This window comes from Cornus florida, unplaced genomic scaffold (genome assembly GCF_030987335.1).
Source record: "Cornus florida cultivar Cherokee Brave unplaced genomic scaffold, ASM3098733v1 CherokeeBrave_3.0.0_Hap2_Chr10, whole genome shotgun sequence".
Classification (NCBI taxonomy): Eukaryota; Viridiplantae; Streptophyta; class Magnoliopsida; order Cornales; family Cornaceae; genus Cornus; species Cornus florida.
The window spans coordinates 78648145-78666417 of NW_026775580.1; the positions used below are offsets into that span (position 1 = coordinate 78648145).

General features: G+C 35.1%; 2 protein-coding genes across 2 annotated transcripts; one reads left to right on the top strand and one right to left on the bottom strand.

The window, feature by feature from the left end:
• The first annotated feature begins 3732 nt into the window (after positions 1 to 3732).
• LOC132278582 (AP-1 complex subunit sigma-2) lies at positions 3733 to 8546 on the top strand. Its single transcript, XM_059780405.1, has 7 exons — positions 3733 to 3902; positions 6184 to 6270; positions 6775 to 6866; positions 6980 to 7088; positions 7184 to 7219; positions 8127 to 8213; positions 8291 to 8546. The coding sequence occupies exons 1-7, from the start codon at positions 3900 to 3902 to the stop codon at positions 8360 to 8362; spliced, it is 486 nt and encodes a 161-aa protein (XP_059636388.1). The 5' UTR covers positions 3733 to 3899; the 3' UTR covers positions 8363 to 8546.
• A 581-nt stretch (positions 8547 to 9127) lies between these two features.
• LOC132278581 (protein LYK5) lies at positions 9128 to 11639 on the bottom strand. Its single transcript, XM_059780404.1, has one exon. The coding sequence runs from the start codon at positions 11372 to 11374 to the stop codon at positions 9374 to 9376; it is 2001 nt and encodes a 666-aa protein (XP_059636387.1). The 5' UTR covers positions 11375 to 11639; the 3' UTR covers positions 9128 to 9373.
• Between the last annotated feature and the right edge of the window lie 6634 nt (positions 11640 to 18273).

An 18273-nucleotide genomic window follows, 5' to 3' on the forward strand; every position in this document is an offset into this window, starting at 1 on the left:
ATTCTGGATATCCCACAAGTTCGAAACAACGACTTTTGGTATGACCAGTCTTATTACAATAGGTACATTTGTAGGTAGACTTGTTTGCACCGTTGGTAGCTTTAGATGGATTGGGTATAGGACGGTCCTGCCAGTTTTGCTTAGACCTGTTTCGAGCCATCATTACTGAAGCTTTAGAGTTTTCGGATTCCCTTTTCAGAGTTGCACGACGTACCGCTTCTCGTCGAACCAACGAGTAGCAGCCTTCCAAGTCTGGAACTGGATCGTTACGTAGAATTTCTCCACAAACTTGTTCAAAATCACTTTCCAATCCAATCCAGCGAGAAAGATGTAAACCCTTAGTCGCTCGATAGACTTCCGATATGCTTCAATGTCATCCGGATCTTTCATGACCACTTTATCTCGATGGTCCATTTCTCGGAAAACCTCAGTTAGTTCTCCATAATATTCAGATAAAGATTTTCCATTTTGTTTAGCGGTGAAGGCCTTTTGGTTCAAGACGAAAACTTGTAACTCATCATTTCCATCATAAAAGGCCTTTGATAGAGCATTCCAGATTTCGTTGGCAATGGGTAAGCATAAATAACGCTTCATAATTTCTGGAGTCATAGACATTAATAGTCACCGCTTCACTTTCTGATTTTCGGCATACCATTTGTCATAATCATTTTCTGATTCAGCAGGTGGTTTAGTCTTGCCCCGAATATAGGAGAGTTTCTCCCTTTCAGCAATATGCATCTCCATCAGTTGGGACCAAACATCATAATTGGATTCAGTAAGACTGATCCCTGCATTAAAAACACCTTCAGATTGAACAAAAATAAGAACTGATTTCGTCCTAGCGAATTCAATATTTTTTTCACTCATTTTTTTTTTCCTTTTTTTTTAATATATATATATATATATATTAATAAACTAAAATAAAAAAACAAAATATTCAACTTCTCTGTTAAGTGTTAAGCAACAGAGAAGCATCAAATACAAAAAAAATAATAACAAAAACTAGATGAGAGGGGCAGTGGCAGAGAACGAGTATCACCACGACGCGATCCGGTGAGGCAGTGACAAAGAAGGAGTATCACCACGACGCGATCCGGCGAGGCAGTGGCAGAGAACGAGTATCACCAAGACGCCGGTAAGGCAGCGACAGAGAGTGGCCTAATCCGGCAACGCGACGGCGATGATGGAGATCCGACGCCACGACGAGATCCGGTGAGGCGGCAGTTTAACGAGATCAGGCGAGGCAGCGGTTTGACGCGAGCCGACGATGCGATGCGAAGATCCGGCGATGCGACAGCGAGGTGCAGCGGTTCGTTGCCGGCTGGCAGCGAAGCAGATCCGGCGACGGCGATACAGATCTGTCGAGGTGCAGCGGTTTGGTTACGACTATGGCTTGTGATGGTAGCGACTTGTGATGGTAGTGGCTGCGGTTTGTGATGGAGATTGGTCCAGCGACGGCTGAGACTTGTGATGGCAGTGGCTGCGGCTTCGTCGTTGTCGTTTCAGATCTAGATTCGGTGAGATCTACAGTGGTTTGGCAGCTGCTTGTGATGGGTGCATCAATGGTGACTGTATGTGTATCTGTATGGGTCTGTGACTTGATGTGTATGTGTATGGTTATGTTGTATGATTCAATAAATTTAAAAGATAAATTCAAAGAGATTCAAAAAATACGGTTCAAGGATGGCTCTGATACCATCTTGAAATTCAAATAAAGAATATGAGAATCAAAACTCAATTTAATATTATTCACGATGGTGTTACATCTAATTTATAAAGTAATATCTAGCTAAAATAGGTAACTAAATATACAATAATCGGGAAACTAATTACCTACCAATTAGCCCTAAATCAAGGAGAAAATAATGCAATCCTATAGCTGTACAATCTGTATAATCTCATATTACAAAAAATAAAATCTCAACAGGGAGGTCAGGCGTTCAAGTTTCAATTGAGACACATGTGAACTAAGAAAAAAAAATAATAAAAAAAATTACCCAGTTTAAATTGTTAGAACTTAATTTAAGTATTGAATTTCTTTATTAATTAAAAGATTTAAGTTCTCTCTCTAGCTCTCCTTAAAAATGACGGAAGATAATTGTGAGTATGTTAAAAGAAAAAATAAAAAAGAAATAAAAAGAACTGAAGATGGTGTGATCCTTGATTTGGGCCATGGGTCATCATATTGATTTTAGCCCAAATTATGAGTGCTACTAAGTTTAGCTTTCATACCGGGCCTGTCATCCTATCTTGTAAAAGAAACTAGTATCATATAAAAGCAGAAACGAAATCATTTGAACCCACCAGAAGTTTGATCCACAACTATGTTCTGTTTGTTGTGTTGGTGACATGGTGGGCCTCCCGGACCATGTAAAAAACAATTCATTACATGTACAAGTGTAGTAATCACACTTTGCTCCACCCAGGCCCAGCTTAACAATCATCCAAAAACATGGTGCAATGTGATGTGTGAACCATTTCTTTTTTCTCTAACGAGACATGACTCATGTACAACTGCGGGTTTTTTTATATATATTTTTAATAATTAATTTATTTTTATTTTAATGAATGGGTTGTTGTTTCATTCTAAAAGATAGAACATTATAGCACCTAGAATGAGAGAGCATACCCTCCCAATAGAACAACAATACAAAATTAGAAGCAAAATTATAAATAATTCTAGTCAATTACATGTCGTCAGTATTTTTGTATGTATTTATGTTAGTATGTTTGTAATTTTTTGTTATGTGATCTCCTGTAATTGACTAGGATCATGTAGTTTTGGACCATATAATAAATTTTCTAATTGCACCATCATAGTTAGCCATTTGCATCCCCTCGTATGCAAGTTAAGAAAAATAACTTTATTTAACATAAAGATTTCTCCGCACTGATGATATCACTCGATGTTAGCAATTTATTTATATTTTGTCACGTAAAAATATATATATTTAATTTATAAATCTTATCATTATGTATTAATATTTAATTAATTAAAATATTTCTCAAACAAACATGCAATGATAAAACACCATGGTCTGTCTCCCTTTATTCCAACATGGATCAATAGACAAGAGGATAATGAGTTATACATTCCAAGCAAAACTCCCTTTATTCCGCAACCATTTGTTAGAAGTGTCAAATAGAAACACCCTCTATATATTCCTTCAAAGGCGACCGAAAAGGTAAATTTGATCACATGAATAAATTTTTTTTTTTTTTTGGTTTTGTTTTGTTTTTTTTTTCTCCCTCCTTGAAGAGATAAGTTTAGAAAATAAAATGCTAGTAAAAATGTAATTTATTGGTCTTTTTTCTAATCCTGATATATGAAAATCATATTTTAAAATATCAAATTTATACTAGTAAAATCAAAGATAATTAGATTTACATGAGTTTTAAAAACAAACTCATAAATGATACTTTTTATGTTTCACTTTAATTGTCGCCTTAAAAAAAAATGACTAACATAAGAAATTACTTTTCAAATCTTTCTTAACAAAACTAAAAATAAAAAATAAAATCTTCCATTATAGAGTGAAAGGTAGAGAATGTGTCCATGCCATTGGCCAAGGGCCCAAAAATAAATTAAATATATATATATATATATATATATATATATATAAAGCACACACTCAATTTTAATTTACTTTTTTTTAACTCAAATGTTATTTTCATTTTAAAAACACGTGATAATGACACTGACAATACAAAATGGCAAAATCAGTGTAATTTGTCCCCAAAAAATTAAAAAATCGCGTTTTATGGATCTTTGAAAAATTTGACGAACAAAAATGCAGAGGAGGCAGGAGAGACGTTAAAGAAGGGAAATAGCAAATTGTGACAGAGAGAAGGGCTCTTTTTCGAATTGACGCCGATAGACGACACCAGAGCTCACAGCCATGGTAACATAAATCTTTGTTCGCAGCTCATCATTTTCTTCTCTTTATTTGATTCGATTCCAATCAAAAAGATCCAAAATGTATCTATCATTTTCAATCCAACTTTTCCTTATTTCACTCTGTTTATCAGACCTTTATGTTCGATGCCAAACACACACCGTCCCTCTCTCTCTGTTCTGAATTTTCCGTTTCTTGATGAATTGGAGTGGTTTTGATACTTATATTTTGTTTTCCTTTTTGGATTTCCTTATCGAACATATATTATCCATGTGATCACTTGTTTTCTATTTTATAACCCGATCTGTTGTTCTTTGGTGGAGCTAGAGAACTTCAATTACGAGTTTGCCTTGCGAAATTCATAAATGTGGACTTTTGGTTAATGTTTGTTTTCATTGTTGGATCTGAAAACTTAATCATGAAAGTGTTGTGTGCGTATACAGTTTGTTTTCTTAATCATGAACAATAGTATTTCATTGCTACAAGTATGTATTATTGAAAAAAATCAGACATGTATATGAATATTTCCCTTCAACTCCGCAATATCGTATTAGTTATTTGGCAACAATAGTTGAAGGGAATTCTCCGACAAGAAAATTATGGGCGTGTGTGACTTGAACTATTGATTCGAAAACTTAATCATGAATGTGATGTGTGCATATACAGTTTGCTTTCTTTGCAGTATTTTTGCTTTTTTTTCTTTTCTGAATAGAATAGTAGCATTGTTTGGGGGAGAGGGGGTGGTTCAGTGGTGAATAAAATTATAGTCATTATTCAATGTGGTCTCTTCTCTGTTAATTGAGGGTGCTGGGCGGGGTCGACTGGATACAGACCTAATTTGTGGCATTATTGACACAAAGTGGTTGTCCGCGTTCTCAAGCTTGGCAGCCCAAGCATTTTACTAGCTCACTAAGCATTGTCCTCTAGGTTGTGAACAAAATTATGTAGATGCCAATTGAATAAGTTGATGATGTACTTGATGGACATAGCCAAATGGAATGAGTTAGTTTTTTTTTTTTTTTTTTTTTTTTCCCTGAATGAATGAGTTAGTGTTTGTAGGAGGAATATGCAAATGGGGTGCCCACAACTAAGAAAAACCTATTAAGATTGAGATAAAAATAAAAAATAAAAACTGGTGGAGGCTTCAGCTTTGGTGAGTAGTAGGATGGTTGCTTACAGGAGTGAGGGGTTGCTTGTGGCTTGCAAGAGGTGGATTTAAGTGCAACAGATGATGAATTCTGAAAGATGCCATGTTTCCAGTACATGGTTGACGTGATATAGAGAGAATTTCTATGGTGTGAGCATGCATAGTGACAAGAACGCTGTCCTGGAGCATTAAGGACAAATAATTAGGTTTTGCTTATATTTGTGCAATTATGCTTAATCATTTCCAGATAGAAAATTAGTTTTGTGAGTATTGTGTTAAGATGCAGTGGACGTGTCTTAAATTGGTAAACCCTTTTTTTTATCACAAAAATGCCTTACAAATTTTATCTTGCTATTTCATGCTTATAACTATAATTTACTGCAACAATCTTTAATCAACTTGTTATCCAGAAATGAAATGACTTGCAACTGAACTTCATTCTCTAGTAATGGGGGTTTTTAAAACCCTTTCTGTACATGCAAAACAATGCGAGATGGGCTCATTCAATTTTTCTTTGTTGAAAGTAATGTACACCAAGAGTCTCTTTGTCATGTAAAGCCGTGTTCACTAGTTTGCACTATGAACAAACAAGTGCTGCTTTTTTAAGCCCATGTGTTCAACATTTTCAGCAATTATAAATCAAACTTGATTAGTGGTGTTGTCTTCTCAAGAAAATGAGCTAATTTGGGTGAATAATTGAATATTATGAGTTGGTTTATCATTTTTTGACAGTTATTTGCTCCTATTGAGGAAAAAACTGGTTTCACGTCTGTTTTTTTTGCTTCTTACTGAACGTAGTTCTTCCTTGGGGGAAATAATTTACCTCTTCAACAAGATATGTAATATATTTTATCGCCCTCAAAAACCACTTACTTTTCAAGAATAATTTAATGGTTTATGTTTCAACCAGCTAGAGAACTAGTAAATGTTTAGTGGCTTCTGTTTATGTGCTTGTTCCAGATTCACTTTGTGCTTCTCATCAGCCGACAAGGAAATAATTTACCTCTTCAACAAGATATGTAATATATTTTATCGCATTAAAAAACCACTAACTTTTCAAGAATAATTTAATGGTTTATGTTTCAACCAGCTAGAGAACTAGTAAATGTTGATTGGCTTCTGTTTATGTGCTTGTTCCAGATTCACTTTGTGCTTCTCATCAGCCGACAAGGAAAAGTGAGGTTGACAAAGTGGTATTCACCTTATGCACAGAAGGAAAGAACAAAGGTATCATTTACTTAAACTATGCAACTTTTTCCAATCTGAAAGCTGTTCATTTCTGTATTCTTGGGAGGAGGGTTACAAATAGAGAGTAGTTCGCTGGTGCCAATTCATGCCAAGTACAATGTAAAATTTAGGAGTCGAGTAACTTTTTTTACTTATTAAATAAATATAGATATAGTAATAATGAAAATTTCTTCTTCTTCCCCTGTGGATTTTGCATTGCGCAAGATATATAAGGAATCTTGTTGTGTTGTTGGAATGTGTTTCTGTTCTTGTTTCAAGCTTTATAAGTAAGCTGAACATTTATATACAACTAAGTGGCTGTCATTATAAACATACATGGAAACCCTTCGTAGTCATATCTTTTAGTTGTTGGCATTTCGGCAGTGGGAATTAGTTTGTGCAATTATGAAAAATCATAATTTTTAGCATGTGAATTTCCCGAAGTAATGTGCACTTTGTTAATTTTGTAAATGTTGCGGTATGTGGATGGCACTTTGTATATAGGTAATCAGGGAACTCAGTGGTTTAATTCTCCCGCGAGGACCCAAGCTTTGCAACTTTGTGGAGTGGAGGGGTTTTAAAGTTGTTTATAAAAGGTATGACAGGATTTTTTAATCCTAATTTGACGTTTATGTTTGTGGCCTTGATTCATAGAGAGAATTATTCTTCTTCACAAATACACATTACTTTATGTGCATCTGTTTTTCAGATATGCCAGCCTGTATTTCTGCATGTGCATTGACCAGGATGACAATGGATTAGAGGTTCTTGAAATTATACACCATTATGTTGAAATACTTGACCGCTACTTTGGAAGTGTGAGCCCTGCTAAACTTGAAATAACTAAGAATTTGAATTAGATTAACATACTATCTTAATTTGATATTGATAATGCTTCTCTATGCTTCATTAGGTCTGTGAGCTGGATTTAATCTATAATTTTCATAAGGTATATTACATTGCCCTGCTATGTGTTCAAATCCTTTTTCCCTTATTTGTTGCAGAAGGGCAATACCTGTTGCCTCCTGCAGGACATTTTTTGATCTTTTGCTTGGGTGACAAACTGAAAAAAATTCCCCTATATAGAACTGAATGATGAAGAAGATTTGTTTGGCTTGTATTTGGAAGTATGGTTTTGGAGTCAAGTTGTACATGTTTATGTTCATTTGTCCATTTCAGTGGATGTCTGACACAAAAGTATTGGTTAAGAGGGGTAATTCTCTAAGCTCTTGTTAGTTCAAAATCATATCTGCAATACTCTTGTTAGGACTGCTCCCTCGCCCTTTGTCTATAAATCTTCTTGCAATACTCATTGACCTTAAAATTATATTTGCAATCTCTCTCTTTCCACAAGCCATGTCTCGCTAACCTTAAAATGAATTACAAAATAAGAGTTAGCAAAAGAGTAAAGTGAATCTTTAACAGCCATGCGTAGTTGCTGAATATGCTGCTGTAAGACCACTGATGAGAATTAAATTTGACTCTTTTCCTGTAGTAGGAACCATATAGATGATAACCAATCTCTTTTCTTTTGGTAAGACATTCACAGACTTCTGTTGATCAACTTCTCAATTCTACCTTGCCCCTCCATTGGAAAATTAGATTTAGTTGTTGGGGTCATCAACAAAATAATCTTTTGGAAGGTGATATTATCATTTGGGTGGTACAGACCTGCATTGCGAAAGTACTATTACCTCCTCTGATTTGGGGATGTTACTTGAATGATCTGTACTTGTTGATATGTTTGAGAACTGGTTGATCACACAATTCTAGATGGTGTTAATGGCTGATTTTTTGTTTTTGGTTTTTTTTTTTTTTTTTTTTGGGTTAAAATGTTTATGCGTAATCCTTGGCAGGCATATTACATATTGGACGAACTTTTAATTGCCGGTGAACTTCAAGAATCAAGCAAGAAAACAGTTGCTCGTCTAATAGCAGCGCAGGTATGCTTCTTCATAGTGGAGATATATTTACTCTCTGACATTTAAGAATTTGAATGGACTGTATATTTGATTTGCAGGATTCGTTAGTTGAAGCTGCTAAAGAAGAGGCCAGTTCAATCAGCAATATAATCGCGCAGGCCACCAAATAAGAGTTTAGTAAAAGGTTACGTTTTTTATGTTGCATTGTTTGGCATAGTCCAATCTGATACAGCATGTTTGTGCTAAAATAATCTACAATGATTGATTGATCGACTCAATTTTTCTCATGTGTGGTATTGTGTAAACAATTTATCCTTTATATTATGTCACTCTTTGGCAGTAGAAACTGTCTCACATCATCGACTTAAGCCATGTGTTCTGGTTGCTTTGAGAAGGTTTTGAGGTTGAGCAATATAACATGTTCTTGAACTTGTAAATGATGCCACATGCCTAAGCGGCTATTTTCAGACCACACAAGTTATCAACTTCATACAAACTCTACACTTTGTAGGGCACCACTAGTGAGTCGTGCTCATACTTCAATCCCCATCTCGTTCGAGTGGGCACTAAAATGAAAGAAAGTTCCCCAGTGGCCTGATTTGATATGAGAGAACAATTAAACAAAGATTGTATGAGTTCGCACTGTATCTCTACGTTATGAATGTGATCCAGCTTCAACCAATGTTGAATAGCAGGATCAGTAAAGGGGAATGGGAAAAGTTTAATGAAGGAAAATATATCAACAGCATACTTTGGAACTTCTATTGCCACAGAAATTGGAGTCAACCTTGCTCTTTTGCCTTACATTCATGGAAATGTTTGTTAGATACATATTGTTACAGCGAGTCTGTGACTAGTTTCCAGGAAATTTGCCAATTTATTTTTACTGAGTTTGTGGTACAGTTTGTGTGACCAGGTTTTGCCATTACTCCAGCTAGATAAACCTTGAGAAATCATTTGATCTTTAGGTTTTACAGGGATGAGATTGAAGCTTGATTATTGGGCTAACTGAAGCAACAGTTTTCAAATGCTTATACATCATCATATATGAAAGAAGACAAACATGAAATTCTATGCTCTATTATACTATAATAACATGGGCTGGACAAACAGCAGCCACCGATAGCACTATTATTACAATATACCGTATTCATTCTCCTTCATTGATAGCAGTTGACTTCTTATCTGCCACGGCCTAGTGATCTGGAGTGATCGAGTTCGTCGGACGGATCCCAATCCAGTGAAGATGACTGAATCTTTGACAGGGTCATGAAAACATCGGCTATGGTTGGGCGAGAATTGAGATCATGAGCCACGCAGTTCTTAGCTAGCTCGGCAATGGAGTATGCCAAGTCCAGTGGGTACTCCCTTTTTAGGCAAGGATCAATGAAACCTCGCAACTTGTCTGTCACATTCGGCTCTCCCAGCACCTGGTTTATGGTCACAGATAGCAACTCCTCCTCATTCTTGTCGCCACCGCCACCGCCACCGCCACCGCCATTAGCCTCCTTTCCTGACAAGAGCTCCAACACCACCACACCAAATGCGAACACATCTAGTTTCGGAGTAACCAATCCATTCTCAATGTACTCAGGAGCCATGTACCCATAAGTTCCAACCACATGCCTAGTCAATTGCAGCCCTCCTTGGTCCTCATTCTCCAGAGTCCTTGCCAACCCGAAATTCGCAACCTTGGCTCTCAAATTACCATCAAGAAGTATGTTACTGGTCTTCAAGTTCTTATGAACATAAGGCGGATTGGTGTAGTTATGGAGGTAATTCAGAGCATCCGCGACGTCGTAGGCAATCTGAACCCTCTCCTTCCAGCTTAGACTAGTAGTAGAAGTTTGATACCCTTTGAAATGAAGCCAATCTGATAGTGACCCTTTCTCAGCATACTCATAAACAAGGTAGGTGTTACCCTCACGCACACAGAAACCGGAGAGTCTGATTATGTTGAAATGATTGATCTGTTTCAGTATATTGATCTCCCGAAACACATCCCCTTTTATGATCTTCACTGCAGCATCATCCCCTTTGAAAGAACCCTGGTATACAGAGCCCTTGATTCTGTTTTCTTCGTTGAAGAATCCAGTGGCCTTCTGCAAATCCTCAAACTTGTACACAGTCAGGGATTCAACAGCGGATCGAATTCCTTCCGACGAGACAGACCATGATTTGGTGTCCGGCAGAGCTGTGCAATCAGCAGACTCATCAAGCTTCCTACCACCACCCGGTCGAATTGGAACTGGAATTGGCTTGCTTTGTTGAGACCTCCTCCTACGAAAGACCCATACCAAAAATACACACAGGATGATAATCACGATGAGAGAAGACCCAGCTCCAACGCCTACGTACACCCACTTGTGGGAGGAAGAACTGTTGCTGTCGTCAACGGGGACGGTGGGCAACGACGGAGGCGGAGGTGGCGTCAGAGAGACGGCGGTGGTGTTGATCCTAATGGGTTCGGTTTTAAGCGGAACGAGAAGCGGAGTAAAAGGGAAAATGAGTCCAGATAGTTGGTTAGCATCAGATATGCTCAGATTGTCAACACCAAAAATGTCTCCAATGGAAGGAAGGTCATCTCCCCTAGTGACCAGATAAGTGAGAAGGTACTTGACGCCATTGGAGGTCTGATTCGAAGAGGGACAAGCACATCTGAGAGGAATATTGAGTCTCATATCCACTTGCAGATCTCGAAAATTGTATGGGTTTTGAGCAATCAGGGCCTGGCAAGTGGAGAGACCCTGATAGGTGTTGTTGACTACGGAGAAATAGGTCTCGCCCGTTGTCTTCAAGACGTAGGTGGCGTTGTGCTGGTAGTATTCGCCGCCGGTGCAGGAGCAATTAACGGGGACGACGACGATGGTGTCGGTGGGGAAGGTGTGGACATCGGAGACGTTGTTGATTCGGGCGATTTCGGCGGGTTGGGCGGAGAGGAGGTAGCCGATGGTGGCAGGGGAGCTGTAGGTTGGGTTTGACCGGAAAGTGAGGTAAGAATTGCAGGAGGGGAGTGGACCATTGCAGACATAGCCTTCGGTGACCGTGTAGTTTCGTTCACAGTCAAGCTGTTTGTTGTTGACATAAGATTGTTGGCCCTGTGACAAGCCCAAATGGGAAAGCAGAACTAGAAATGGTACAAATGAATAAAGAAATATGGGTACCTTCATCTTCATCGCCATTGAAGGATTGGATTGGATTGAATTCTCCAAACCAATTTTGGGCAAAAACAGAGAGATAAAAAGAGAGTGGAGCTTTTGTTGTTGTGGGTCTTGTGGAATTAAAGAGTCTTGCAAAAGAGACTTGGAACAGAGGATTCGAATTGAATAGTACGCGTATTGTGTGGGGGTGTGGGTTGACCAATTGTTCAATAGACTAATTATAGGGGTATCTGAGCTTTTTCTTATCTTCCTTTCCCACTTTGCCACAAAAAATTTCTATTTGTTCAACTCATATCATCTACAACATTTTCTATTCCTTCAACTCGGATTTGTACGTAACCGGGTTGTATATTTCATGATAAAATACTCATTTTCTATTCATTACCTCGGATCTTCTAAAACATTTTTTTTATTTTTAATACATATTTTATTTTTATGACAACATACTCATTTCTGTTTTACTATAATCTATTCTCAACTGTATTTAGTTTCATATATTTATGGCAATATAAATATACAGTTTAGTACAAAATTTTTGACTGATTTTTCATAAATTAATTATCAGAAAATGTCAGTCAAACAAATTTTTATATAATTTTCTAATTTAAAAATAATAATAATAATAATAAAAAAAAACTAACTCTAATTCGAAGCTTTGCATAAACAAAACAGTGTATAAAGATTATTAGATGGGATAACATAGGACGGAAATCAAATTTTGTCACCTTGTTCAGTTGGCCGATTTAATTAGTCTATACATATTTTGAAAATAAAATATTGGAATCACGAGTATCACAATTTATATGTCTATCAACTAATGAACATTTAATGCTATGGATAATTTTTATCTTTCTTTTTTGCTTGGTTTGTTGTTTAAATTAATACATATGACGACATGAAGAATGCTAATAGGCGCTATTCAATTGAGACCAAGTTGTAGTTTTCATCAACAAACCACCCCAAAAAAAAAGAAAAAATACTAATAATAAAATAAACTTAAATGATTTCAACACAATCCACGACAGAGTACCTTAGGCAACTGTCTATTTTCTCTTCAATTCACCCATTCAACACAACAGGAGCTATTGTGATCAGCTCTTGGGCTTCTTGTTATTGGTAAAATGAACCAGATGACAATCCATGCATAAAACCTATTTAGCCAACAATTCTTTCTCTCCTGGTGAACTTTTTTTGTTTTCCTCTCTTTCTAAAGCTCCTTCCCTCTCCTAGTATACTTTTTGTTATTATTATTTTTAAACTTTTTTTTTTTTTTCACCAAGACCAAATACCTTTTTGGATAAAGTACAGCAACACCACTGAGGTTATTGGAATATGTTAACGGAACTTACCATATTTTTAAGGGATGCATTGCACTTAAAAGGTGTGATAAAGGGTTGTGAGAGGAAGAAGTGCAATCCAAACTTATGTTTGTTCAATGTGAACCACATCCAAAGTGAATAGGTGTGTGAAGGATAGTTTAAACCAAATTTTGTAGAAGGGATGCGAGTAAAGGGACACATCCATTAACCAAAGAGCACCAGTTTCTCTATAAATACCCACCCTTGGTTGTTATTTAAAAAAACACAATTTATTATTCTCTCCCTCTCTCAAGATGAACCTAACCCAAGTGGATGTGGGTTCAAGCCATGGTCAAGCAGTCTGAGCCACTTAGGCCCAAAATTAATTTCATTGAGCCATATTAAATTTAGTCCGAGCCAGTTGATTCGGATTGCACCCAATTCATTATTTATATAAAATAGATATATTTTTGAGTCAGAGAGAGTATTACACAGAGGAGGTTCGTCGTATCCACGAATTTATATTGCTGCTACGGGTGGATGTAGACCGTTGTATCCTGGAAGATAGATGTCACTGAGTCCTTTAACACCACAGCGGGGCGAATCTGTCTTAAAGATATAGTATCCAATACTAGTCTCGATCTAGGTTCTTTATTTATTATTATTATTTTATTACTTTAATTTGCATGTTTAATTAAATTTCTAGTTGAATATTTAATTAATTATTTTTAGTATATTACAAATATCTTATGGCATATTAGTATAGGGTTAGTTATATCTTAAATATCATTTGAAGCATAAATATTTACCAACAATCTTAAGACATAATCAATCATTGCGTGGATTTTATTATTTGTTTTTATTTAAGATATAAATAAGTAGAGATTATACTAACAATTGAGATATAATAAAATAATATTATATACATTATTATATGATTATATGTTAAATATTGATATGTTCAATATTATGTGAAATTGAAGCATGTTATATAAATAGATTATTGAATTATTTATATAATTCAATATTAGTTGAATTATTTTAATTTTGTAATATAAATTTATGTAGTTTTTATATTATCCTAAATTTGTGCCAACTAGAGGTGGAAAAAAAAAAAAATTTACTTCGTTGCTTTTATCAATGATTGCAAAAGATACTGTTATGTATATTTGCTACGAAGCAAAGATGAAACCTTAAAAATGTTTAAACATTACAAAAATGAGGTTGAGAATCAACATGGCAAAAGATCAAGATGTTAAGAAATGATAGAGTTCGTGAATACGAAACACCATTTGTTGATATTTGTTCAAAATATGGTATCATTCACAAAGAAATGCTATGTTGATAAGTTCTGATTTAACTCAAAATTTGTAGGGGGGAAAGTTTTGCTTTTCGCAAATTATATTCTCAATAAAATACCTCAAAAAAAAACTAATGTGACACCATGTGAATTATGGAAAGGTCGAAAACCTTCCTATAAATTCTTAAATGTGTGGGAGTGTCTAGCTAATGTTGCAGTTCTTACTCCTAAGAAAGCTAAAGTGAGACTTAAAATGTGATGACCTTGTAGGTTGGTATGTCGTGGACGGATGCAAGAGGCACTGATAGACTATCACACAAGGTGAACTACAAGTGCACAGTCCCACATCGCTTAGGTAAGGGAAATGGGAAGTGCTTTATGTGGTAGTGTTATCTCCAATTGGTATGAGGCCTTCTGGGATAAAACCCAAGAACAAAATTATGCGGGCTCGGCCTAAAGCGGACAATATCATATCATGTGGTAGAGTGGATCGTTACATAAAACCTTTGATAGGTTATGCTCATAATAGTAGAGCATATCGTTTTCTTGTACACAAATCATACAATGAAAATAAGGATGAGCTTAGATGTAGCAAGAGGGCTAGAACGTCTAAATCTTTTAGTCTTAATTTTCTAGCATGTTTATTTTGGAGAATGAGCCACAAAGCTTTAAAAAAGCAAAGTTTTCTTCTGAATATTATTATTAAATTATTTTTTAGATTAATTATGTGATATAATTAATCATGTAATATGATATTAAACTATATTGTTATGCAATTTCAATATTATTTTTATAAATATTTACTTTTATTTGATACTATAATATTGAACTATGTAATTGAATTACTAAGTGTGTATTGTAATTCAATTTTACAACATAGTTTATTTAATATGTGATATTATTGAATTTGTATGAATTCTTGTCTGGTTTGCGTATGTAATACAACAAACAAAAATTGACTAATCCAACTATATCAATTTTCCCAATAGTCAAGGGAAAAAGATCTATATTAGTATTTAAGACACGTATAGCCATGAATGGGCTGAATAAGAGAAGATTTTCTAATAACTCTAAAGAGTTTAATGGAAAATGTTATAGATACAGTACTAAGCAAGCACACCGAGACAAGCTAAATCAAGCTAGTTAGCTTTAATGTATAATTTAGCTAAAAGCTAAAATGTTATTGAGTTGCAAACTAGTTAGCTTACCTATAAGTTAAAATGATTAATGAGGTACACAGAACTTAAGAGAAAGATGAAAATCTGTTAGTTGGTTATAGCTCTCAACTTGATAGTAAAAATCATGAGGGTGATAAGTAGCCATTTTTGCCATAAGTTATTTGAGCTATACATCATATCTGCTCATGTATGAGGGAATAATACTACTTGTAAAATAGTAGTTTTTGAAGAATATTCTTCAAAACAAATTACTCTACTACCAAGATAGACTACTTAGATAAGTGTGTACTAAAACTATGAACTACTAGAATTGATAGCTAAATAAACTTAACTTTAAGCTAGCGGTAATAGCCGAGAAGTGGGTACTCATCATAACCTAAAAGTGAGATATGAGAAGAGTGTACTTAATCTAAGCTAGTAATGATATCTAAGAACTCACTTTTAACTAGTAATGATAGTTGAGAAGTAAGTACTCACTATGTGGCAATTGTATCCAAAGCTTAAATAATAAGATAATTATTAGCTTAAATGATTGAGTTATGTGATGTGTGATACATGAAAGGTTATGACTTGTTAATATGACTGACTTAACATGAACCTAAATATGAATAACTTAATTCATAAATATAAAAGATATAGAAGCAAATATTAATTAGAACCCATTGTAATTAATATATTTAGCATTAATTCACGGTAATGTCGGTGAATTATTATAAGAATATGCTAGAGATAAAGTGAGTACATATGCACTAGAGACTGTTATATATGCTTATTGAGAAACGAATATGGAACCTTGAAAAGGTAGATGAGGTGAAGTATTTAATATAGGGTATTTCAGGAGTTGAAAATTCATATTAAATACATCAAAAATATAATTTCAGTATTATACCAAAGTTGTGGAGAAATATTATCCATAAATGAAATTTGTTATGAGTCACCTCATCTTAAGAGAAATACCTATAAATGTGGGGGGTTCCGAGTCCTAAGAGTTTTAGGATAGAAACGAAAATCATTTATAATATTATAACAATAGTGCATGTTGTTTCCTATAAGGAAAATATTGAATAACTAGAAGAGTTATTTTTTCACTGAAAAATTGGGTTATTTGTTCCAATTGAAAAGTCAAGTGTGTAAGCTAATAAGCCTTTGAGTGGATTAAAGCTACTACCGAGACAATGACATAAATGCGATGCATAAGTCATTGTATGCTTTAAAAAATTAATGATATACTTGATATGAAAGATTTAACATCTGATAACATAGTATATTCTCAATAAAGTGAGATTGAGATAATACTAATTATGATAACAAAAGCCTAGCTAACTTTTATAGATGAAAATCTCAAATATAAATACTAGTCAAAGTATATTATTGGTTGAGATTGCAAAGCATCTTAATAATTGTGTTTAATTACACATTTTCAATCCAGGATAGGATCTCTGGGATGAAAAAAAAAAAAAAAAAAAAAAGGGTAATTGAGATATACCCTAAGTCAAATATTGCATAGATCGAGGTATCTAGTTAAATTAGAGGTGTAACAGTGATGTAATTTGGATGTGGGATATTAAAGACTTCAAATCCAATAGTGGATATGTCTTTAATATTAAATATATAGTTGTATGTTCTTAATATAACTCAAAGTTAGAAACCTTGAATAGATTTTACCTAGAGGACATTTCAAAGTAAGTCTATACATGTGCCACTAAAGAAAATGATATTGCTAATAATAAGCAATTTTAGGACACAAAGTATACATTTGCTATCAATTGGGAAAATCTCTGCAGAGTATATATAATATTTCTATATATAACCATGTGGCCATATATAAGATTAAGGGTTGTACTAGAGAGCAATTGTACAGATCATCGAGGGAAATGGAATTAAAAGCCGAAAGCTAACGAGTCATCTTAATGGAAACCCAACCTAGCTGACTGGAGATCCTAAGATTTAGGTTCAAAGTGACAACAGAAATTCTGAATGACTTACCAAAAGTAACGGGGAGATATAAATCTTCTACCCATTTTTATGATGAGACAGTGCCACCTATAGCAAAAATTAGGATAAGCTACGCTTTTAATGACTCTTATACCTTGAAAATTCAAGTGGGGTATGGTAGGATACTCTTAATAAGAAGTCACCTATATAAGTGTGAAGTGGGGCCACTTTATGAGAACTATAAAGGCTAAGTTTTCTAAAACACTCATGAATGCCAGGAGTTGTTCAGAGCCAAAATGAACACAACAATGAGAACTAACTCTGTGAGGTACGTTTTATTTGTTATTGTCTTGGTTTACACAAACAGCTGAACAGTTCAAGACATCACGTTCACTGGTTAGCTAGTAAATCCGATAGCAATACACTAGGGAAGGTTCAAGGCCAAAAGCTACCTATCCTGATGTAGTAACTTTCCGATTATATTCTCTCTAGTGTCTGCATTATCATTTGCATATAAATAGCCAATTTCCATTCATGTGGGGGATTGTTGGAATATGTAAATGGAACTTACCGTATTTTTAAGGGATGCATTGCACTTAAAAGGTGCGATAAAGGGTTGTGAGAGGAAGAGGTGCAACCCAAACTTATGTCTATTCAATGTGAACCACATCTAAAGTGAATAGGTGCGTGAATGATAGTTTAAACTAAATTTTGTAGTAGGGATGCGAGTAAAGGGGCACATCCATTGGGGCACCAGTTTCTCTATAAATACCTACCCTTAGTTGCCATTTAAAAAACATAATTTATTATTCTCTCCCTCTCTCAAGATGAACCCAACCCAAGTGGATGTGGGTTCAAGCCATGGTCAAGTGGTCCGAGCCACTTAGGCCAAGACTAATTTTATTGAACCATATTAAATTTGGTCTGAGCCATTTGGTTCGGATTACACCCATTTCATTATTTATATAGTATATATGCATTTTTGAGTCAAGGAGAGTATTACACAGAGGAGGTTCGTCGTATCTACGAGTTTGTAGTGCTGTTGCTGGTGGATGTAAACCGTTGTATCCTGGAAGATAGACGTCATTGAATCCATTAGCACCATAGCGGAGCAAATCTATCTTAAGGACATAGTATCCAATACTAGCCTCGATCCAGGTTCTTTATTTATTATTATTATTTTATTGCTTTAATTTGCATGTTTAATTA